The sequence below is a fragment of the Eutrema salsugineum genome, unplaced genomic scaffold, assembly GCF_000478725.1.
Source record: "Eutrema salsugineum unplaced genomic scaffold, Eutsalg1_0 scaffold_3, whole genome shotgun sequence".
In the NCBI taxonomy this organism is placed as follows: Eukaryota; Viridiplantae; Streptophyta; class Magnoliopsida; order Brassicales; family Brassicaceae; genus Eutrema; species Eutrema salsugineum.
Genome location: NW_006256756.1, coordinates 2,021,211 through 2,040,965, shown reverse-complemented (window position 1 = coordinate 2,040,965; position 19,755 = coordinate 2,021,211). Strand labels below are relative to the sequence as shown.

General features: G+C 32.8%; 2 protein-coding genes across 2 annotated transcripts; both read left to right on the top strand.

Annotated features, from left to right (window-relative positions):
• The first annotated feature begins 798 nt into the window (after positions 1-798).
• LOC18014262 (putative PAP-specific phosphatase, mitochondrial) lies at positions 799-3,379 on the top strand. The gene is made up of 9 exons (XM_006396571.2): positions 799-1,004; positions 1,113-1,209; positions 1,304-1,406; positions 1,552-1,763; positions 1,974-2,033; positions 2,203-2,528; positions 2,717-2,795; positions 2,885-2,935; positions 3,114-3,379. The coding sequence occupies exons 1-9, from the start codon at positions 904-906 to the stop codon at positions 3,261-3,263; spliced, it is 1,179 nt and encodes a 392-aa protein (XP_006396634.1). The 5' UTR covers positions 799-903; the 3' UTR covers positions 3,264-3,379.
• Positions 3,380-12,716: 9,337 nt separating this feature from the next.
• Positions 12,717-14,141, top strand: LOC18014422 (transcription factor MYB74). The gene is made up of 3 exons (XM_006396570.2): positions 12,717-12,915; positions 13,026-13,155; positions 13,352-14,141. Exons 1-3 carry the CDS (start codon positions 12,780-12,782, stop codon positions 14,061-14,063), a joined length of 978 nt encoding a protein of 325 aa, XP_006396633.1. The 5' UTR covers positions 12,717-12,779; the 3' UTR covers positions 14,064-14,141.
• Positions 14,142-19,755: the final 5,614 nt, after the last annotated feature.

The following is a 19,755-nucleotide window of genomic DNA, read 5'->3' as shown; positions in this document are numbered from 1 at the left end:
GATTTTCGTGTATGCGCTAAAGTTGCAAGCTTGCCTGCCACTTAATTAACTGTTTTCCTACTTATATAAAACATAGGCAAAAAGTTTAATTCATCGTTTCAAGTCATGCACCAAATTCTTCATTTCTATGTTCGTTTTTTTTTGTTCGTTGTTTGCATGTTATTATGTAACTATCTAATATGTTAAGAGTTTTTTGTATTTATGGTTACGTATCTATGTAACTCTTCTGTTTCATATAGTTGATTTTTTGAATATTGCACATGGATTAAGAAACAATAAATACTTAATTATTTTCTGTTTTATTTCTTTGATTAGTTTACTTTTACAATTAATTTATTATTTTTATAAATACTCCCTCTGTTTCATTATAGTTGATTTTCTGAATATTTACACACAAATTAAGAAAACTATAAATGCTCAATTATTTAATATTTATTTTTGTTAATTAAGTTACTTTTACAACTGATTTCATTATTTTATTATTACTTTTTCTTTTTTAACTGTGCTTTAATGGAGTAAAGCAACATGTATTAATATTATTCAGTCAATTAATTAGATGTAGGAAATCAAATATTATGAAACAAGAAAAAAAATCTAAAAAATCAACTATAATGAAACAGAGGGAGTATTACTTTCTCTTTTCCATCAATAGAGAATGAAAACATGCATTAATTATAGATAAGCATATTAATTATATACAGGAAATCAAATATTATAAAACAAAAAATAAAACTCAGACTATTATGAGGAGTATTCATCAGAGGCAAACAAAATAAATTTAGAGTCCATCTTCTTCTATTTATCCACTTCACTAGTTTTGATAACGTAGCTGGAACGCTCATTTATTAAGGAAAAACCGGTTTAGTTTTACCGGTTAACAGTCCGCCGGTAATACCCGTCGCGATGCACGCTCTCGACACCGGGGCTCGACTCTCCGCCGTTAGATTCTTACCGGTGCTCAATCCTTCAACTACACCTCTCCGCAGACGATACTTTATCGTAAGGTCTCTTCTTCCACCTCAAAATCGATTTCTCCATCCTCTTCTACTTCTTCCGCTCTCTCTGTAACACGTCTCAGATTCTTAATAATTTTCGCCTCTTGGGTCTTTCAGGGCTAATCTTCCTTTTCCGAAGCATCAAGCTAAGTATCATAAAGAGCTCGAAGCCGCCATTGATGCTGTTGATAGAGCTTGTGGACTCTGTGTCGATGTAAGTTAATCTACTAAATGGCGATGTGGTGAAATGTTGTGTTTCTCAATCCAGATCGGCGTCTACTAAATCATGGTGGGTTTTTTTTATATAGGTCAAGAGGTCGATTTTTTCTTCTAAAGAGAAGATTCTCGAGAAGAATGATCAAAGTCCAGTAACAATTGCAGATTTCGGAGTGCAAGCTTTAGTCAGCTTGGGTAAGAAATAAAAAACTGAGTCCACTAGTTTAGGCTTTTCTTGATTGTAGAATCCAAGGGTTTACGTGATTGATGCTGTCTAGATTCCAAGACTGAATAATCTTCCAAACCCATTGACAAAGTTGTTTCTTTTCTGATTTTGTAGAGCTTTCGAAACTGTTTCCTTCGATACCTTTGGTGGCTGAAGAGGACTCTCTTTTCTTGCGTGAAAATAACCTCGTAAGTTCTGTGGTAAGTGAAGTCATCGCAAAGGCGAGCATTGGAGACAATCAACTGTCTGATGCTGATGTACTAGAAGCAATTGACAGAGGTGGAAAAGATGCTTATACGTTTTGCAACAAACCAGCTACTTATTGGGTATGTTACATTTTTAGAATGAAACCAAGGTTTTGTCTTAAAATTTCCTGCTTTTTGCAGTACATTACACATGTCTTCTTCTATCTGCTACCGATTTTTTGTGTCCCTTGGAATCACAAGAATTGGAACTAAAAATGGAAAATGATGCACATACCTTTCGTGACTAGATGACATGATGCTTTACAGCTCACTATCCTTTGATGACTGCAGGTTTTGGATCCAATAGATGGCACAAGGGGGTTCCTTAAAGGAGATGATGCTTTATATGTGGTATGTCTTTTAAGCCAGCCATCCTCATTTCCTTTTCATTGTTTCAAAATGGGTTATTGTGAGAGCTACTGAGATTAGCGTTTGGGACTGATACATCCATAAGAACCTCCTTGCTTGGCTCTACTATTCTCTGATTCATCATAAATTCATGCATACACATAAATCTCAGGTAGGATTGGCCCTTGTTGTAGATAATGAAATTGTGCTGGGGGTCATGGGATGTCCAAACTGGCCAGGAGACGATTCAGATGGATCCACCGGGACCTTAATGCTCTCGCATATTGGCTGTGGAACATGGACCAAGAGTTTACAAGTATCAGGTGATTGGACAAGGCGTTTTGTTGATGCCTGCGGTTTAGTGAACAAGGCTCGGTTTTGTATTCAAGAGAGCCAAACCTGGGAATCACTTCCACTCTCTGGTTTCTTCAACGCAAAAATAGATTCGGATGACTTACATCGTAATGAGATTCTTCTTTTGCCTACATGTTGTGGAAGGTACCCAGTCACTATACTAAAACATAGTATTGATCTTCAAAACTGCCAATAAAAGAGTTTTTTTTTTATCAACTCATTCGTTGCCCATTATAAAGCACACCTCTTTAGAGTTAAAAGTATCACTTTCCAATATTATATGCTAATTATAAAATTTCTACTTAGATCAACTTTCTTATCTCTGTATACAGTTTGTGCAAGTATTTGATGGTAGCTTCTGGTAGAGCATCGGTTTTCCTTCTCCGAGCTAGAACTCAGAGAACGATAAAGGTATTCTCAATTGTTTGATCCGGATCCATGCACAGCAAAATCTATTTCTTCTTTCTTGTTTCATCAGAGTATCTCTCTTAAACATATAGTCTTGGGATCATGCCGTTGGGATCATATGTGTTCATGAAGCCGGAGGAAAGGTTAGTGAAATCATATTTATTGTCTTAAAAAACGACTCTTTTTGAGCTCAGGAATCTAATATAGTCTGAGAAAAAATAACCTTTAGTTTTTCATTCTGATGATTATGATCTCTGTTTGAGATTGATACTTTTCGGTGTCTAAGTTTCTTGAGATAATCGTCTCTCTCTATGTCTTCAGGTAACAGACTGGGAAGGAGATGAAATAAGTTTGGAGGAAGATCAATCAGAAAGGAGGCTCATTTTTCCGGCGGGTGGTGTTGTAGTTAGCAACGGAAGTTTACATCATCAGATTCTTGAAATGATCTCTTCTACTTCGCCAACTCTTTGATTTATGGCTTACTCTTTTTGTTCTAAACTACTAAAATATATCAACTTGGTTTGATGTATTGTTATCGTGATTGTAAAACATGGACATTGCAATTTATCGGAAAAAAACAATAATAATAAGCATATATATATATATATATATATATATATATATATATATATATATATATATAATCCTTTGTATTCATGCATTCTCATTGGAATTCTTGTGTCCTTTAATATCATTTAAATTCTGGTTTTGTATTGTAAAAAAAAAAAAGCAAACTATAGAAACAAAATTTGGGTTACGAAATTCTGATTATATGTAATTTACAATAATTGTTTCCTATAGTGGACATTTCTAACATCTAAATGAATTACGTAGGCGGGCATTATCAACTGTGTAGCTATATAATATCTTCTTTTTTCTTTTTTTTTTGTTAGCGTATTCAATTAAAATGTATAGTAACTAATACATGGCTATGCTATTTTGGTCACAACGTAAAGTAGAAGATATAAATAGAAGATTAGATTTTACTTTGTGTGTCTGCACATGAATTATTGTTAATTTATTAAATTTTGTAATATGGTTTTTGTTTTAATTTTTTAGATATTTTTCTTAATAAGTGATAAAAAAATTTTGTGTTTATATATAATTTATGTTTATTAATCTATTTTTAATATTATATATAACTACGATTAAAAAAACATTATTCTAATTTATGTGTTTATATTAATCTGAAAAATACCACAATTATAAAAATATTATTATAATATATTCATTTATATTAATCTGAAAAGAAATCGTTCATATTATTTATATATTTTAAAATATTTATTAAGTTTGAATATTTTAAATATTTTAAATTTATTTAATAAATATTTAATAATATATCATTTTTATCTTTGTCATTGAAAATATTATTTAAATTTAAATATTTAAATTAAAATAAACTAATATTTGGTTTATTATTTTTATAGAAATATAATTATAACTTATTTTATGATTTTTAATAAATAATATAATTTATATTTAAAAAAAATTATAACAAATTTAAATTAAAATTTAATTTTAACATTTATATTGAAATATAAATTAAAATATATTATTTTATTAATATTATACTAAATTTATTTATTTGGCAATAGAAATAACAATTATCTAAAAACAAAATAATCTTGAAAAAATTTTTGTTTAAACACAAAAAAAGTGTTTCATTTTAATAGCATAGATGAAATATATATTTAGTTTATATTATGAGATAATATAAGTTAATGGTAAATAAGGAAATAGAAATGGTTCAACCGATCCCTATCTCGCAAGACCCTCTAAGAAGATGTAGGCATGCAGCCATGTCCACATAACACATATTGCAACAACTCTCCATTCTATATTTTTTACCTTATACATCATAACCAAATCAAATTTGTATTTACTCTGTGTCAAGAAATGATTATTAATCACTTAACTTAAACAAGGAGTATACAATATTACTCTCTTCTCCTACATTCGTTGTGTCAATTTCTTCGGTCTTCATGTACGCATATCATCCCTTTGTTTTCATATACGTGTGAGAAGTTTATCATATTTAAATCTAGAATATCCTCGATCATTTTTGTATAGTCTAGGTAGGATATTGTTTTCAGGTCTATTTGAGGAAAGAACTGTTTACGATTTAGAGATAGAATAAAAACAAATTTGAAATGCAATCTATCATCGTGTTTACGATTTAATGTTGCGTTATCTCGATGGATTGAATATCTTTGTCTTTCCACTAAGTTTTAGAATGGTTATTTTAATATTATTAGCATGACCTTTGTTATCAAACGAACCCCTAAGATTAGACCACTATGTTTATAAGTTATAACCAAATAGTTCAAATGTATATTATATAGATCACAAATTCACAATAGATACGACGCTAATACATTAAATTAATTGGCACATCAACTCCACTACCATTCCGATTTCGTGTCGCATATTATTGTTTTAAATACATAAATTAATGTTCTTTTTGTTAAAGCATATATTAATGTTAAAATAAACATTCACGTATGTGTGACGTAACAAATATATGGAATAATGCGATAATAATCTCTACGTGATTCGATTTAATATACTATTCAATCATAATTTGTACTAAGAAAAGTTAGGTAAGTATTGCATATATATAATATAATGTATGTGGCTATACTATTATCGCCTAACTCTTTTGTCCATGTGGTTTACTTACAAATTACTTACGAACGAGTATTGCTACGAGTTAATTATAACTTCGTTTTTTTAAAACAAATTACTTCTTTTTCTTTTTGAAAACAATCAATTAAAACGACGATCAATAATTGACAAATCTGCATATGTATTGCATATTATTCTTTAACAGAAAAAATGTAATGCGTATTACGTAATACTGACAAAAGAAATTTGATATACGTAGAGAGTGAAAAGTACTGAAACTGACTACAAAATACACACATATATATATATATATAAACCATATTAACTTGATGATAAATTAATAGATGAACTTGCGCATGTAATTTTTTTATTCGATTTCAAATGTGTGAGAACAGCACACTTTTAGACGATCTAATCTGGAAACAAACAGACTATCTAATTTGGACTTCTTCAACTAATCGACATACTTTATTTCATAATTAACCAAACATTCTACTGATATACGTACGTACAGGTCCTCCAATATTCACGGCATACACATGTTCGTAATTATTTGTTTGTATTTATTTAATTAATTATAAAAGGCTGGACATGCATTATTAACAGATAGGATTTGGTCAACTATGCGTAGTAACACGTAGGCTACTCTGTGTGGCAAATTCTTGCGCAAGCAAAGCCCCTAATATTTTGACAGGTTGCTACCCTAATATAGCATCACTAGCTATCTTCTAATCTATTCTCAGTATTTTTATTATGTTAAGTAATCTAATCTTATTTTCCTTTAATACTTGTTCATTCACATAATTTCGTACTTTGTGATTGTCGTTAGCCCGACATATTCTTGAATCGTAAGCAACGAGACATATATTTAATATACTTAAATGGTGTAATGACATGAATTTGACATTGATTCGATGATTATTAATTAGTCTCAGTTATAATAAATTAATCAAAATCAATTTATCGTTCTTACTGATTATTTGATCATTTGGTCGATAAATTAGCTATTGTTTGCCCATATGTTTTTATTTCTTGGATGCTTTTGATTGTTGGCAACTTTGTAATATTTGAAAGTTGTTCTTTGCCTGAAATTATGCACAAGACCATATCCTCCAATCCATTCATCATGTATATTAATTTGTTCTAGAGGTTAAGGTACTTAAGAATTCAATTAGTTATTTAAAAAAATATTTACAGCTTTGATGCTGATTCTTTTTAAATCTAAAATTTTATCAATTATATTTTGTCTCTTTTTTAATTGGTTATTTATAAGTCACTTGAAAGTTAAACCGCAGTTTTGCAGAACCAATGGTTCGTAAAAAGAACATAATCAATATGATATCGAACCATGCAAAAGTGTACCTAACATTTCTGTGAGAACTGTAAAAAAGTCATGAACTTTCAAAAATTAGAGTTGCTCAATAGAAAGATTAGATAATTTTGTAAAAAATAACTAAAATGCCACTAACCCTACAACTGAACTTCTTTTTAAAGCCGAAGCCGACTCAACAACTTCGGTCTCGGCTAAGGATTTGTTCATTTCTTCATTATCATTCACATAAATGCTCAATCAATCACTGCAAAGCCATAATTTGCATTTTTCTTTTAATTTAAATTTTGTTAATATTTTTAATCGAGAAACAATGATTTATACTCCCTCCGTTTCACAAAAAGTGTCGTTTTAAGGTTTTATTTTTGTTTCACAAAGAGTGTCGTTTTATATTTTCAATGCAAAATTTTAAACAATATTCTAGTTTTAACCCTATTAATTTAATGTATTTATTAGATAAAAACAATTTATTTAATGTATTAATAAGAGATAAAATTGTACTTTTAATAATTTTCTTAATATATGTGAAAAATGTCAGAATGACACTTTTTATAAAACGGAGGGATTTATAAAACGGAGGAAGTATATGTTTTATCGCAACTAACTATCCACCTTATAGTAGATAAGAAGATAACTCAAAAACAAAATATTGATTGAGATTGGGAAGCATCACAACAATACACAATCATGTATTCAAAATTCACGTTGAGAAAGCTAATAGGTCCAAAAGATTGGTCTTCATTTTTTTTCAGGAGAGAGATTGATGTATAGTGAGAGACAGAGAGGAACAGCTAAATATGGTGTGTGTGTATTTAATACCTTGAATATATCAAACTCACGAATATGTTTGGGGGTTAGATTTTTTTATTGATAGATATTGTAACTGCAGAAATTAGTAATTTATGATTAAAATAATTTCCTTTCAAAAAAAATATTTTCAAAAAAATCAAATTTAGACGAATTTGCTTTTTAACATTAACCTAGTTCAATTAATAAACTTTACTGTGTGAGCATGTGTTGATTTCTTAAATATATCTAATAATAACTCTCAAAAATTTTTGGGTCAAGAATAGTAATATATTATGCCCTTTATTAAATTTCAGAAACTACCAAAGTATTTTGCCCTTTATTAAATTTGCTCTCAGTATGACAGTATATCTATAAGAAATAGAAACAGAGGAACTGAATAATTCGATTGAATTGTCTTACAAAAACGATTACAAACAGAGCTTTTAAATAGCTTCTGCAAAATGAGCTAAAACTACTTCCTAAAGACTCGGTAAAACAAACGTCCACTACACTACAACAAATAGGACTTATTCAAAAATTAAAAACGTGCAGCTAACTCCTGAAGACTCGGTCATAATTTGACCTTATTCTTCAATTCCTCCCCTAAACTGGAAACACTCTGTTTCCAGTTTATACTTCTTTCACCAACATTCCCATACTTCTTCTCTGCTTCTCGAAGACTTCAAATGTCACCGGCTTTGTCATCACATCAGATAACTGATCTTTAGTCGAACAGAACTCCATCTTGATCACACCTTCACTCAAAAGTTCACGTAGGAAGTGAAACCTTACATGTATATGTTTACTTCTTCCATGAAGAACTGGGTTTTTAGATAGCTTTATTGAAGAGCTGTTGTCACAAAACATAACAGTACCATCCTCTTGAGCAAATCCAACTTCTTCCAGAACATTCCTTAACCATACTGCTTGGCACGCACCATTAGCAGCAGCTACAAACTCTGCTTCAGTCGTAGATAAAGTGACAATAGGCTGTTTCTTTGATGACCAAGAAATTGCCCCTCCTCCAAACATAAATGTGTACCCAGATGTACTTTTCCTGTCATCTTCATCATCTGCATAGTCACTATCGACATAGCCAACCAGTTCTTCTTCTCCTCCACGTCTGTATTGAATGCCATACCTGACAGTTCCTTGCACATACCTTATGATCCTTTTTGCAGCCACCAAATGTTGCTCTCTTGGATTCTCCATGTATCTGCTCACCAGGTTAACCGAGTATATCAAATCAGGTCTAGTGGCGGTTAAATACCTCAAGCTCCCCACCAGCTGTTTTAATGCAGTTGGATCCACAGCTCCTCCATCTCCTTCTTTTGTCAGCTTATTTCCTGGAACCGTCGGGTTCTTAACTGGATTGCAGGTTTCCATTCCAAACTTTTTCAAAGTTTCCAGTGCATACTTCCTTTGACAGATGAAAATTCCTTGCTCATCTTGAATCACTTCAACACCGAGAAAGAACTTCATTTTGCCAAGATCTGTCATGGCAAATTCCTTCTTCATTGATGTCTTGAACTCCTCAAGCATCAATGCCGAGCTGCTTGTGTAGATAAGATCATCTACATACAGGCTTACAATAAGAACATCTCCTCCTTGTCTTTTAACAAACAAGGTGTGCTCGCAGTAACATTTTGTGAAGCCTTCTCTCACAAAATATCCTTCGATCTTGCTATACCAGGCCCTTGGGGCTTGCCTAAGACCATACAAAGCCTTTTTCAACTTGTAAATCTTCCCTTCTTCTTTCTTGGACTCGAAACCCTTTGGCTGCTCTACATACACATCTTCATTCAACTCTCCATGTAGAAAGGCACTTTTAACATCTAGTTGCAGCACGCTCCATCCCCTTTGTGCAGCCAAAGCGAGCAGTAGCCTGATTGTATCCCAACGAGCGACTGGTGCAAACACTTCATGGATGGAAATCGATTCCATGTGTCTGATGAAATCCCTTCGCAACCAGCCTTGCCTTGAACTTGTCTACTTCTCCTCTTTCATTAAACTTTGTTTTGTAGACCCATTTAACTCCTATTACCTTCGCATCTGCAGGCAAATCCACCAGCTCCCAAGTGTTGTTCTCCTCTATGGACCTCATCTCAGACTCCATCGCCTTCCTCCAATTCTCGTGAATCACTGCATCTTCAAATCTTTCAGGGTCATCTTCTGCAGTGAACAGCACCATCATCATCATATCATCATCCTCATCTTGTATGATCAGTGCTCTTCCATTTCCTGTATCGCATTGAAAATTTTTCATCCACGATGGTCTTTGAATAATCCTTCCCGAGCTGCTTCTATTCACAGCAGCTGTCTCAGGTAAATGTTGTGTTCTCTCAGCTTCCGCAACCTCTTCTTCTCCCTGATTTCCCTGCTCTTCTGCTTGTGTTTCGGCTTCTTCTTCCTCTGCTGACCATTGGTAAATCTTTTACCATCTCCTTTTCCGCAAGCTTCGCTAGACTCTTACGATTTAGGTGACCAAATCTTCTGTGCCAAATCTCATCTGCATCTGCCACTGGACCTTCTATATTGTTTACTTCCTCATCAGCCTTCTTCACCTTTGCTAAGATCACAAACATTCTGTTTGCAGACATTGTTGAGCGCATGATCAGCCTCTTTTGCTGCTTATGCCAGACCTCACATTCATCATTTTCAATGATGATCTTTAAGCCCCTTTGTTGCAGTTGCCCCACACTCAGAAGATTGTTCTTCAAACCCGGCACAAAATAGACAGAGGTGATCACCTTTACTATTCCATTGATCTTGAGACGCAGGCTTCCCCTTCCTTCTACTTGCATTCGTCGGTCATCTCCCAACTTCACCTGTCGCCTGAACTTGTCATCTAACTCAGTGAACCACTCTTGTATCCCACACATGTGGTTACTGCATCCTGAGTCTAGATACCACACCGTATCTCCTTCAGTCTTTACTTCCTCTATTTGTGCCATAAGTAACACCTCTTTCTCCTCATCAAGCTCAGCAAAGTTGGCTGTCTTCTCCCAGCTAGGACACTCGTTCTTAAGTGCCCTAACTTGTGGCACTTATAGCACTCAATATTCTCCTTATTGAATCCCCTTCCTTGTCCTCTTCCTCCACGCTGACCTCCTCTGCCTCGAGAGTTACTGTAACCTCCTCTTCCTTTACTTTCCACCTTAAGTGCATGCTCATCTCCATCGTGTTTAGTCAGCTTCTGCTCATGCACCAACAGTGAACTTTGGAGTTCATCAACTGACAGATCTTTGATGTCATTTGACTCTTCTATTGCGCAGACAACATAAGTAAATTTTTCAACCAGAGTTCTGAGTATCTTCTCAACAATCTTGGCATCAGGCATGTCTTCACCCAGATTTCTCATGTCATTAGCCACCAGCATCACCTTTGAGAAGTACTCAGCGATGGTGTCTCCATCCTTCATCTCCAACACTTCAAAATTCCTCCTCAGTCTTTGCAGTTGCGCGCTTTGTACCCTCTTGTTGCCCTAATACTTCGTCTTCATAGACTCCCAGATATCTTTAGCCGTATCCTTCTTGGCTATTGTCTTCAGGATAGTCTTGTCGATTGAGGCAAAGAGATAGTTCTTGACCTTATGATCGGTTACGGTCTTCTCCGCTATCTTCTCCAATAGCTCTGTTCTTTGTGCTCCAGATAGAACAGTTCTCCTTTCTTGGACTGGAATCCCGGTCTCGATGAGATCCCACCAAACCTTAGACCTGAGGAGATTCTCCATGAGCATAGCCCAATGCTCATAATCTCCATTGAAGTTTGGTATGATCAAGGTGTCTTTTTCACTCATCCTCACTCAATTTAATGAACTGCTCTGATACCACTTGTAAGAAATAGAAACAGAGGAATTGAATAATTCGATTGAATTATCTTACAAAAACGATTACAAACAAAGCTTTTAAATAGCTTCTGCAAAATGAACTAAAACTACTTCATAAAGACTCGGTAAAACAAACGTCCACTACACTACAATAAGTAGGATTTATTCAAAAATTAAAAATGTGCAGCTAACTCCTTAAAACTCGGTCATAATTTGACCTTATTTTTCAATATCTGCCTCCATAATGACTTATATTATGCATTTATTATTAACGTATATAACCAAAAAAATTACAAGGTTCGATAAATATTTTGTTAAAGTGGAAAAAAAAGTCCAAAGGAGAAAAAAAGGAAATAGATGAAATTGTGAGGAGAGAGAGAGAGGGATTGTGTACGTGGCATCATGATTTTGGCGACAGCTAATGTGAAAACACCCGAAAGCTATGGAGAGCGATACTCCTCGACGACGTCCTTGTCCATTTAGATTGAGATTGCATTTTATTTATCCTATATTAATCAATTGCTTAGTTTTTATCATACAGTTTTAAATATTAGCTTATACACGGCATTTCACTATAAACCTCCGCAAAGAAATCACGTGTTTCATATCGTACGTACGATTGTCTAGTCTTTATTAACAAGTCTAAAACACAATTTATCGTATATAACTCTTTTTGTATAGTAGACTTTTTTATATAAGTAAAATAGACTCTATAAATTATCAAAGTACCTCTAAAACAAACACAAAATTATGAAAGTATTTATAAATTCATTTGAAACATATCCACTCGAAATTCGGGTATTAGTTGGATCATAACTCTTCATAAAATATGGAGAAGACGACATTTCTCTTATTAAAATCAATAAGAATGTATATTACATTATTACAGTATTTAACTTCTTTAGCTTAAGCAAATTAATGTTGGTTACCCAAATTAAAAGTTTTCGACCTAGTGGTCCATTCGATTCACATGCACAGTTATAACTTACAACTGATCTACGAGAGTGAAAGAATACATACAAGCACAAACCGAATATAGTAATTTAGTGGCCATCTTTGTCAGAGTTTTAGCTTTTTTCTTCATTATTCACTGTATAAGTTGTAGAAATTAGTCTGAAGTTATAAGAACCTTTCTGTATTTTTTTTCAAAAATCATATAAACCCAAATATATATATATTTTTTTTAGGATTATAAAGGACACGTAGCCCAATCGACGAACAGAGGACGGCACCGAATCATTTTGACTTCACCTTTCCAGCTTTCCTCTTATGATAAGAGTCTTATCTCTTTCCTATAAATATACATCGTACTCCTCTTTTAGGACCCTACGTCTCTCTCTCTCTCTCTAGTCTCTGTTTTTTTTTATTAATCCATCATAAATTGACTCCATTATAATTGAGAATCAAAACGATGGGAAGATCACCATGTTGCGAGAAGAAGAATGGGCTCAAGAAAGGACCATGGACTCCTGAAGAAGATCAAAAGCTCGTTGATTATATCAATAAACATGGTTATGGAAATTGGAGAACTCTTCCCAAGAATGCTGGTTCGTATACACATTATAAGTATTGCATTTTAATCATATATATAAATTCCCTTTATTCATTGGTTGTTTCTATATGTAATTAAAGTTTTGATTTTGTATCTTAATTGTAGGGTTACAAAGATGTGGTAAGAGTTGTCGCCTCCGGTGGACAAATTATCTCCGACCAGATATTAAGCGAGGAAGATTCTCTTTCGAAGAAGAAGAAACTATTATTCAACTTCACAGCATCATGGGAAACAAGTGAGTTTGATTTTTCAAATTTCTAACAAAACTAATGAGATATTGATATTGTACGTGTATAAAGTAGTAATCCGTTGATTGTAAAAATCTATAAAGCCAAACAACTTATCAAAAATAGTAATACATACTTATCTTAAACCTATGATGCATCAGATTTATACTGACTTTGTTTGCTTTCTTGATGAACTATGTATAGGTGGTCTGCGATTGCCGCTCGTTTGCCAGGAAGAACAGACAACGAGATCAAGAATTACTGGAACACTCACATCAGAAAAAGACTTCTAAAGATGGGAATCGATCCCGTAACACACACTCCACGTCTTGATCTTCTCGATATCTCCTCCATTCTCAGCTCATCTCTCCACAACTCTTCGCATCATCATCATCAGCATATGAACATGTCGAGGCTCATGATGGGAGATGCTCTAGTTAACCCTGAGATAATCAAACTCGCGTCCTCTCTCTTTTCTACCTCTCAACATCATCAAAACCAAAACCACCCCAACACACACGGAAATAAGACGGTAAACCAAAACGAACTAAACCAATACCAAACCGGTTATAACAACATGATTTGTAATCAAGAATTACAGTCTTGCTTCCCTATCATGGATCAATTCGAGGAGTTCCAAGACCTCATGCCAATGAAGACAGTCCAAGATTTAATACCTTCGTTATTGGAACCTTTTTACTCCGACTTTGCTTCGGTCTTGACCACACCACCAGCTTCTTCGAGCCCGACTCCATTAAACTCAAGTTCCACAACTTACATCAATAGTAGCACTTGCAGCACTGAGGATGAAAAAGAGAGTTACTGCAGTAATAATTTCATGACTACTTCTGAAATTCTTGATTATTCGTTTCTGCAATTCCAAGAAACAAAACACCACTGGAATAGAGTTATTTAAAAAATAATAATAATGTATTCGTTAAATAGATTTTGTTACATATGTAAGATACTATTTTTTATTGTGGGAGAGTTTCAGATTTAACCTGAATTTCAAAGTCAAATACCAAACTAATCTTTTTTTTTTCTCTTTCCAACTTTTGTCATTTTTTTACAATTTTATCCTTCTCACTCAAGATAAAAATACCATTATAAACCCATTATTTCGATTTTTTTAAATATTGGCTAAAGTGTCCTTGAACCTCCTAAAACCTTTTTTATTACAATAATGTCATCTTCTTCAATACCTTCAACCACCATGAACAACCCCAAAAATAGAATAAATGCTTCTCAACCAATTTTAAAGCTGTAATAAGTTAATATGAGAGCTCATACACTCATAACCTTCTATATTATTTCCTAATTTCTTCTCTAAAATTTCTGGGCTGAGTTACAATGTCAAAGATTATGCATTTTTGGTGATTTCAGCTTAATCAAGACATGGGTTATTTTTTTTTTGGGTCAAATTCAGAGTTTTGGGTGCATGAGAGACCTAAAAACAAACTCAAAACCGATATAGGTAATGATATACTTCAATTTTGGTAATATCTATATCTGTATCGCGAAAGTTAGTCAACATAAGGTTATTTTTGCAATTGACTTCTTAAAAGTAGACTTCATTAAACTACAAGAGAAGTCTACTCGATATCTTTTGAAAACAAAAAAAAACTTAGTAGACTTCGTTTGAAAGCATAAGAAGTCTACGAAAGAAAAGAGGTTATTTTTGTAGTTGACCATATTTTGACTTTTTAATATAGACTTTCTTATGAAGTCTACTGTTTACGTCTGCATAAGAAGTCTACGTTTAAGTTACTTTTGTAGTTTGACCAAAAACGTATAGGTCATTTTAGTGTTTGACTACAGTTTTTTAAAAAATAAAAAATTCAAAAAATTCCGAAAAACTTCAGTAGACTTCCCAAAGAAGTCTAAAACCTGTAGACTTCTTTGGGAAGTCTACCTATATTTTTTGGTCAAACTTAGAAGGAATCTATTATTGAGTAGACTTCACAGTGAAGTCTACTCAAAAAATTCAATTGCAAAAATAACCTATTTTTTCGTAGACTTCTATTGAAAAAGTAGACTTCAAAAGTAGACTGTCAGAGAAGTCTACTCGTACATGAAGTCTACAATAGAAGTCTACTTTGTTAGTCAATGCATCGGTCAAATGCTAAAGTAACCTTTTTGGCCGGAAGTCTACTTCTGAAGTCTACTGAAGGAAAAGTCAACAGATTGGTCAATTGCAAAAATAATCTGTTTTTTAGTAGACTTCACTATGAAAAATTAGACTTCCTCCAGTCTACGTTTGAAGTCTGCTGTAGAAGTCTACTTATTGCAGTTTTTTTTTAAAACGCGTTTTAGGCAAATTTATAAAGTATTTTTTCAATTTTTTTTGATTAGAAATGCTTGTTAGTAAGTGATTGAACTATCCAGTGAATTTCATTTCATTTCATTCGATATTTATTGCGGAATCAGAACTTTTGATTTTTAAGCTACTTAGCTTATCAAAGTAGACTTCGTTGTTTAGTCTACGGATGAAGTCTAATTGGGAAGTCTATTTTTGTATTTATTTAAAAAACGCTTTTCAAAAATATTTATAATGGTTTTTTTTTTAATTTTTAGGTTTTGACATGCGTGTTAGCAAGTGGTTGAACTACTCAATAATTTTCATTTGATTTAAGTCGATATTTATTGTGGAATCAAAATTTTTATTTATAAGCTAGTTAGTTTGTAAAAGTAGACTTCTCCAGCAGTCTACGGATGAGTCTACACACGAAGTCTCCAAACGATTCTTTGAAGTGAGTTCTGAGTGGTTAATTTTCTTAAAAATAGTTATAGCATATTTCTAATGATTTTTTTTTATTTTCTTGTTTTAGCATGTATAATGTTGAGAGAAACTTTGCTTCATAGATTGTAACATTGTAGAGTTAGGCATTTGTTAATTTTTTTGTTAGTAACACCAACTCATTCTTCTTCTTTTTTTTCTTCTTTGGATTTGCCATACTTGATGGTTTTAAAACTGGTGCTTCTACTATTGAGATAATGATGTGGAGAATCATACTTTATCTAGACTTATATTTGAATGTGAAGAAAAAAACATGCGTTTATAGCATACTTTATGGTTTTAAAACAAGTTGCTTCCTATGGTTTGCTTCTGCTTTGAATTGTTATGTGATTTAAGAAAAATAACGAGACATTGTGCATAAAATACTCTGAATTTGAAGTTATTTTGTTATTTTTTTGTTCTCAACTTTGAACTGTACAAATGAATTGATAAAATATATGAACTAAAGATTACACAGTTCTAATAATTTATAAACATAATTTTACAAAAAATTTAGCTGACGGATAGGATGCAACTTGTAACCAGCTATAGAGAAGAGTCATGTGTGACCAACAACCGGAGATCCAGTTTTAGATAAAGCTTCTGCTTCATTTGCTCGGTTCAGAAAAGGAATTTCCATCAGAGCAGAAAGAGCAAAGGCACTTTCTTTGGCAGACTCAGGTGAATCGCTGTCTTCATAATCTCTATTAAATTCACAAAATTTGCAAACAGATCATGGTCAAGAACAAATTTTTAAAAATGAAACACATATGGAGAAGAAATTGGAACTTAGTTAATCTCAAGTAGCTACTTAGTTAATAAATTAGCATCAACGAAGTAAGACAGATTGGATTAAGTAAAATAAAAATTGAAGTTTTACCTGTCCACCAGATAAAAGCACACCTGTCCACCAGATAGTCTTTAATCCCATTTTCCACCGTTTCTCTCTATCTTCCATTGTTCTTCCATCAACTGTTGATACCTAAAACAGAGACCATAAATCATAATTTTTAAAAGAATTAATGCATGTAAAAAGTTGAAAGTGAAAATTGATGAAACCTTGAAAGATAGAGAGATCTCGCCAATTCTCAAATCTCAGCAAAAGAAAAATCAAAACACCAAGAACTAAGAATATGCATCAGAGGATGGAGAAAAAAAAGAGCAAAAAATAACACTTTTTTATACAATGATGTTAGATTAGAATCTTTGAAAGGCAAATATCCAACCATAAAGACAAAGAGAATCACACCACAAGACCACAAATCAGCTTTGGCTCCATTGTAACCTTTGTTGTTGATTAACAAATCAGCAAAATCAGAAAATAAGATTCCTAACCTTAAGGTCTCGATGATAAACTCCTCTGCTATAGCAATACTCCTTGCCTCATATTCCTCCAGCCTCCCATTGCTTGACTAAATACATGACAATTTTAGAGAATCAAGTCATTAGTACTTCTTCACTCGAGATCTCATTTTCAACATATGAAAAAAAAACATCTTCAATGGATTGAATGGTTACAATTTTATCGAAAAACTCTCCACCAGTAACGAATTCCAAAACGAAATAGATCTTAATTTTGCTGGCCAACACCTGAAGGAAGAAAGAATCGGTAACTACATACAAAGATACCAAAAGAATACAGAATAATATAATATATATACAAAAATTAAGTTTCAGATTCTAAACATGCAAGCAACGAGTAAAAGGAAGAAGACTTTCTCATAACTTTCTCTTTATCAATGACTTTAAGGAAAAGAGGAGACGAAGATGAGAAGAGAGACACCAGAGAGGAACAACAGAGAGAGCGGCATCAGACGGTGAGAGATGAAAAACATTAGATCTGGTGGAGCTAACAGTTGCCGGATAGTTTAACCAGAGCAGGAGTTCGCCGGTGGTTGAAATAAGGAAGAATTTCGGTGGTTGGTCGGAAGTCACCAGCGGTTGAAGGCCATTCTCACATTAGATCGCGGCTGCCTCGTAAACTGTGTCTGGGAGAAAATTATGTTAGGGCGAACTCCCAAACTTTGTTATAGAAAAAATTAGGGTTATTAACTTTATATATGAATCTAAAATTTTGGTTTAATTTTGGTTAAAATCTTGGTTTAAATAATTTATACGGTTTAGTAGACTTCAAATAGAAGTCTACTAAATATAAACCCTAAATCAAATATTATGTTGTTCTTAATTTGAAACCATAAATTTAAGCTTATGAATATGAAACAATAATTTATATACATTAGGATTACCAATATCTAATTTATGATTGCAAATTTGAAACCAAAATTATTTTTTTATTAATTTTAAAATTAAATTTTATGATATAATTACATAGTAGACTTCATAAGCTTAGTTTGAAGTCTACTAGTAAACTTCTAACAGTCTTTAGTAGACTTCTTCAGGGTTTAAATCGTAATAAAAACATCCGTTTTTTGTTTGATCATGTAGGATTATATTATCTTTTCTTTGGGTTATTTTTGTCAAATATTTCATCAAGAATCTATTTTTGTATTCAAAATCAATTTTTAGATCATTTTTAGCAAAAACTCCTTATTGTTTTCTTTTGCCATTATTATTTAGTACTACTTTACTATACTGTCAATGCGAAAGCAACATCCCACCAATAAACAATATGTATATCTCATAACATTTATTTAAATGATGGAGTTTCCATTTTTGAGTATCTACTTCATTTTCCTTTTTCTTTTTTTTAAAATAATTTTGGTCGGCTTTTCTTCCACATAAATGCATGGAGATCTTACCAGCGATCATATAAAATATGTGTCTAAAATAAAATTCAATTTGCTGTAACAAAAAAAAAGAAATAAAATAATTGATAACTAAAACTATTGACTTATTATGTTTTGTACGTGTATCCCTAAAGAAACTAATGGTAATTTAGGAGCCGAAACAATATACAATAACAAACAATTTGGAATGGAAGACGGACCCTTAATTCAATCCAAAATACACTATTTCTTAAACTTTTTTTCCAAATGAAAAAGTGTACAGTAAGTCAGTAAGCAAATAAAAAAAATGCACGAAAAACTTACTAATTTAGTAAATCTACTTAAACTGGAAATCGAATGACCGGAAAGGCGGAAACCGGCAAGACTGGTCGGCGCGTTCATGGTTGTCGTTAGCCTTTGGAGTCAATCACGGGAAAGTGGCTAATGGCCAGACGCCACGTGCAAACAGACTACACGTAAGCAATATATTCGGAAGAAAAAGGAAAAAAGAAAAAAAGGCTCGTTTTTAATTGAAATCACGGTTTGTTATTTATCAAATTTTTACACGTGTTGTACAGCGAGCCATCTGAGAGTGGGGACGCGTGGGACAAAACACGTGTAAACACAAACCGGTGGGTCCTACCTTAAGTTTTAACGTCGGCATTTTGGGGATAAGCTATTTGTTCTGACTATTCTGAGTTCTGACCGCTTGTTCCAGTGGCACTGATTTTTTAGTTAAAATAATTAGTGGAAAAAATATGAGAGATAAAAAGGTAAGGTGCGAATTCTAACGCATTATCCACTCCATATTTGTCACGGTTACGTACTTACGTGTTTTATTTAATTTGTCATATTGTGAAAGTTACTTAAAAGTTAAAACTGGATACTAACCACTTAAATTAAGGCCGTTTAAGAACGCTTCTTCCAAATATTTCTTTCAAAGACTAATGGTGATCAAATTTCATAGTTTCTTATAAAAAAGTATGAAAATTAATAATAATTTTTTATCACTAAAAATTATGCTCAAGAAATATGTTTTGACAACCAAAATATTAAAAATAGTTGGTCAAAATAGTAGTTCTAGCACCACAGTTATTATGATTACC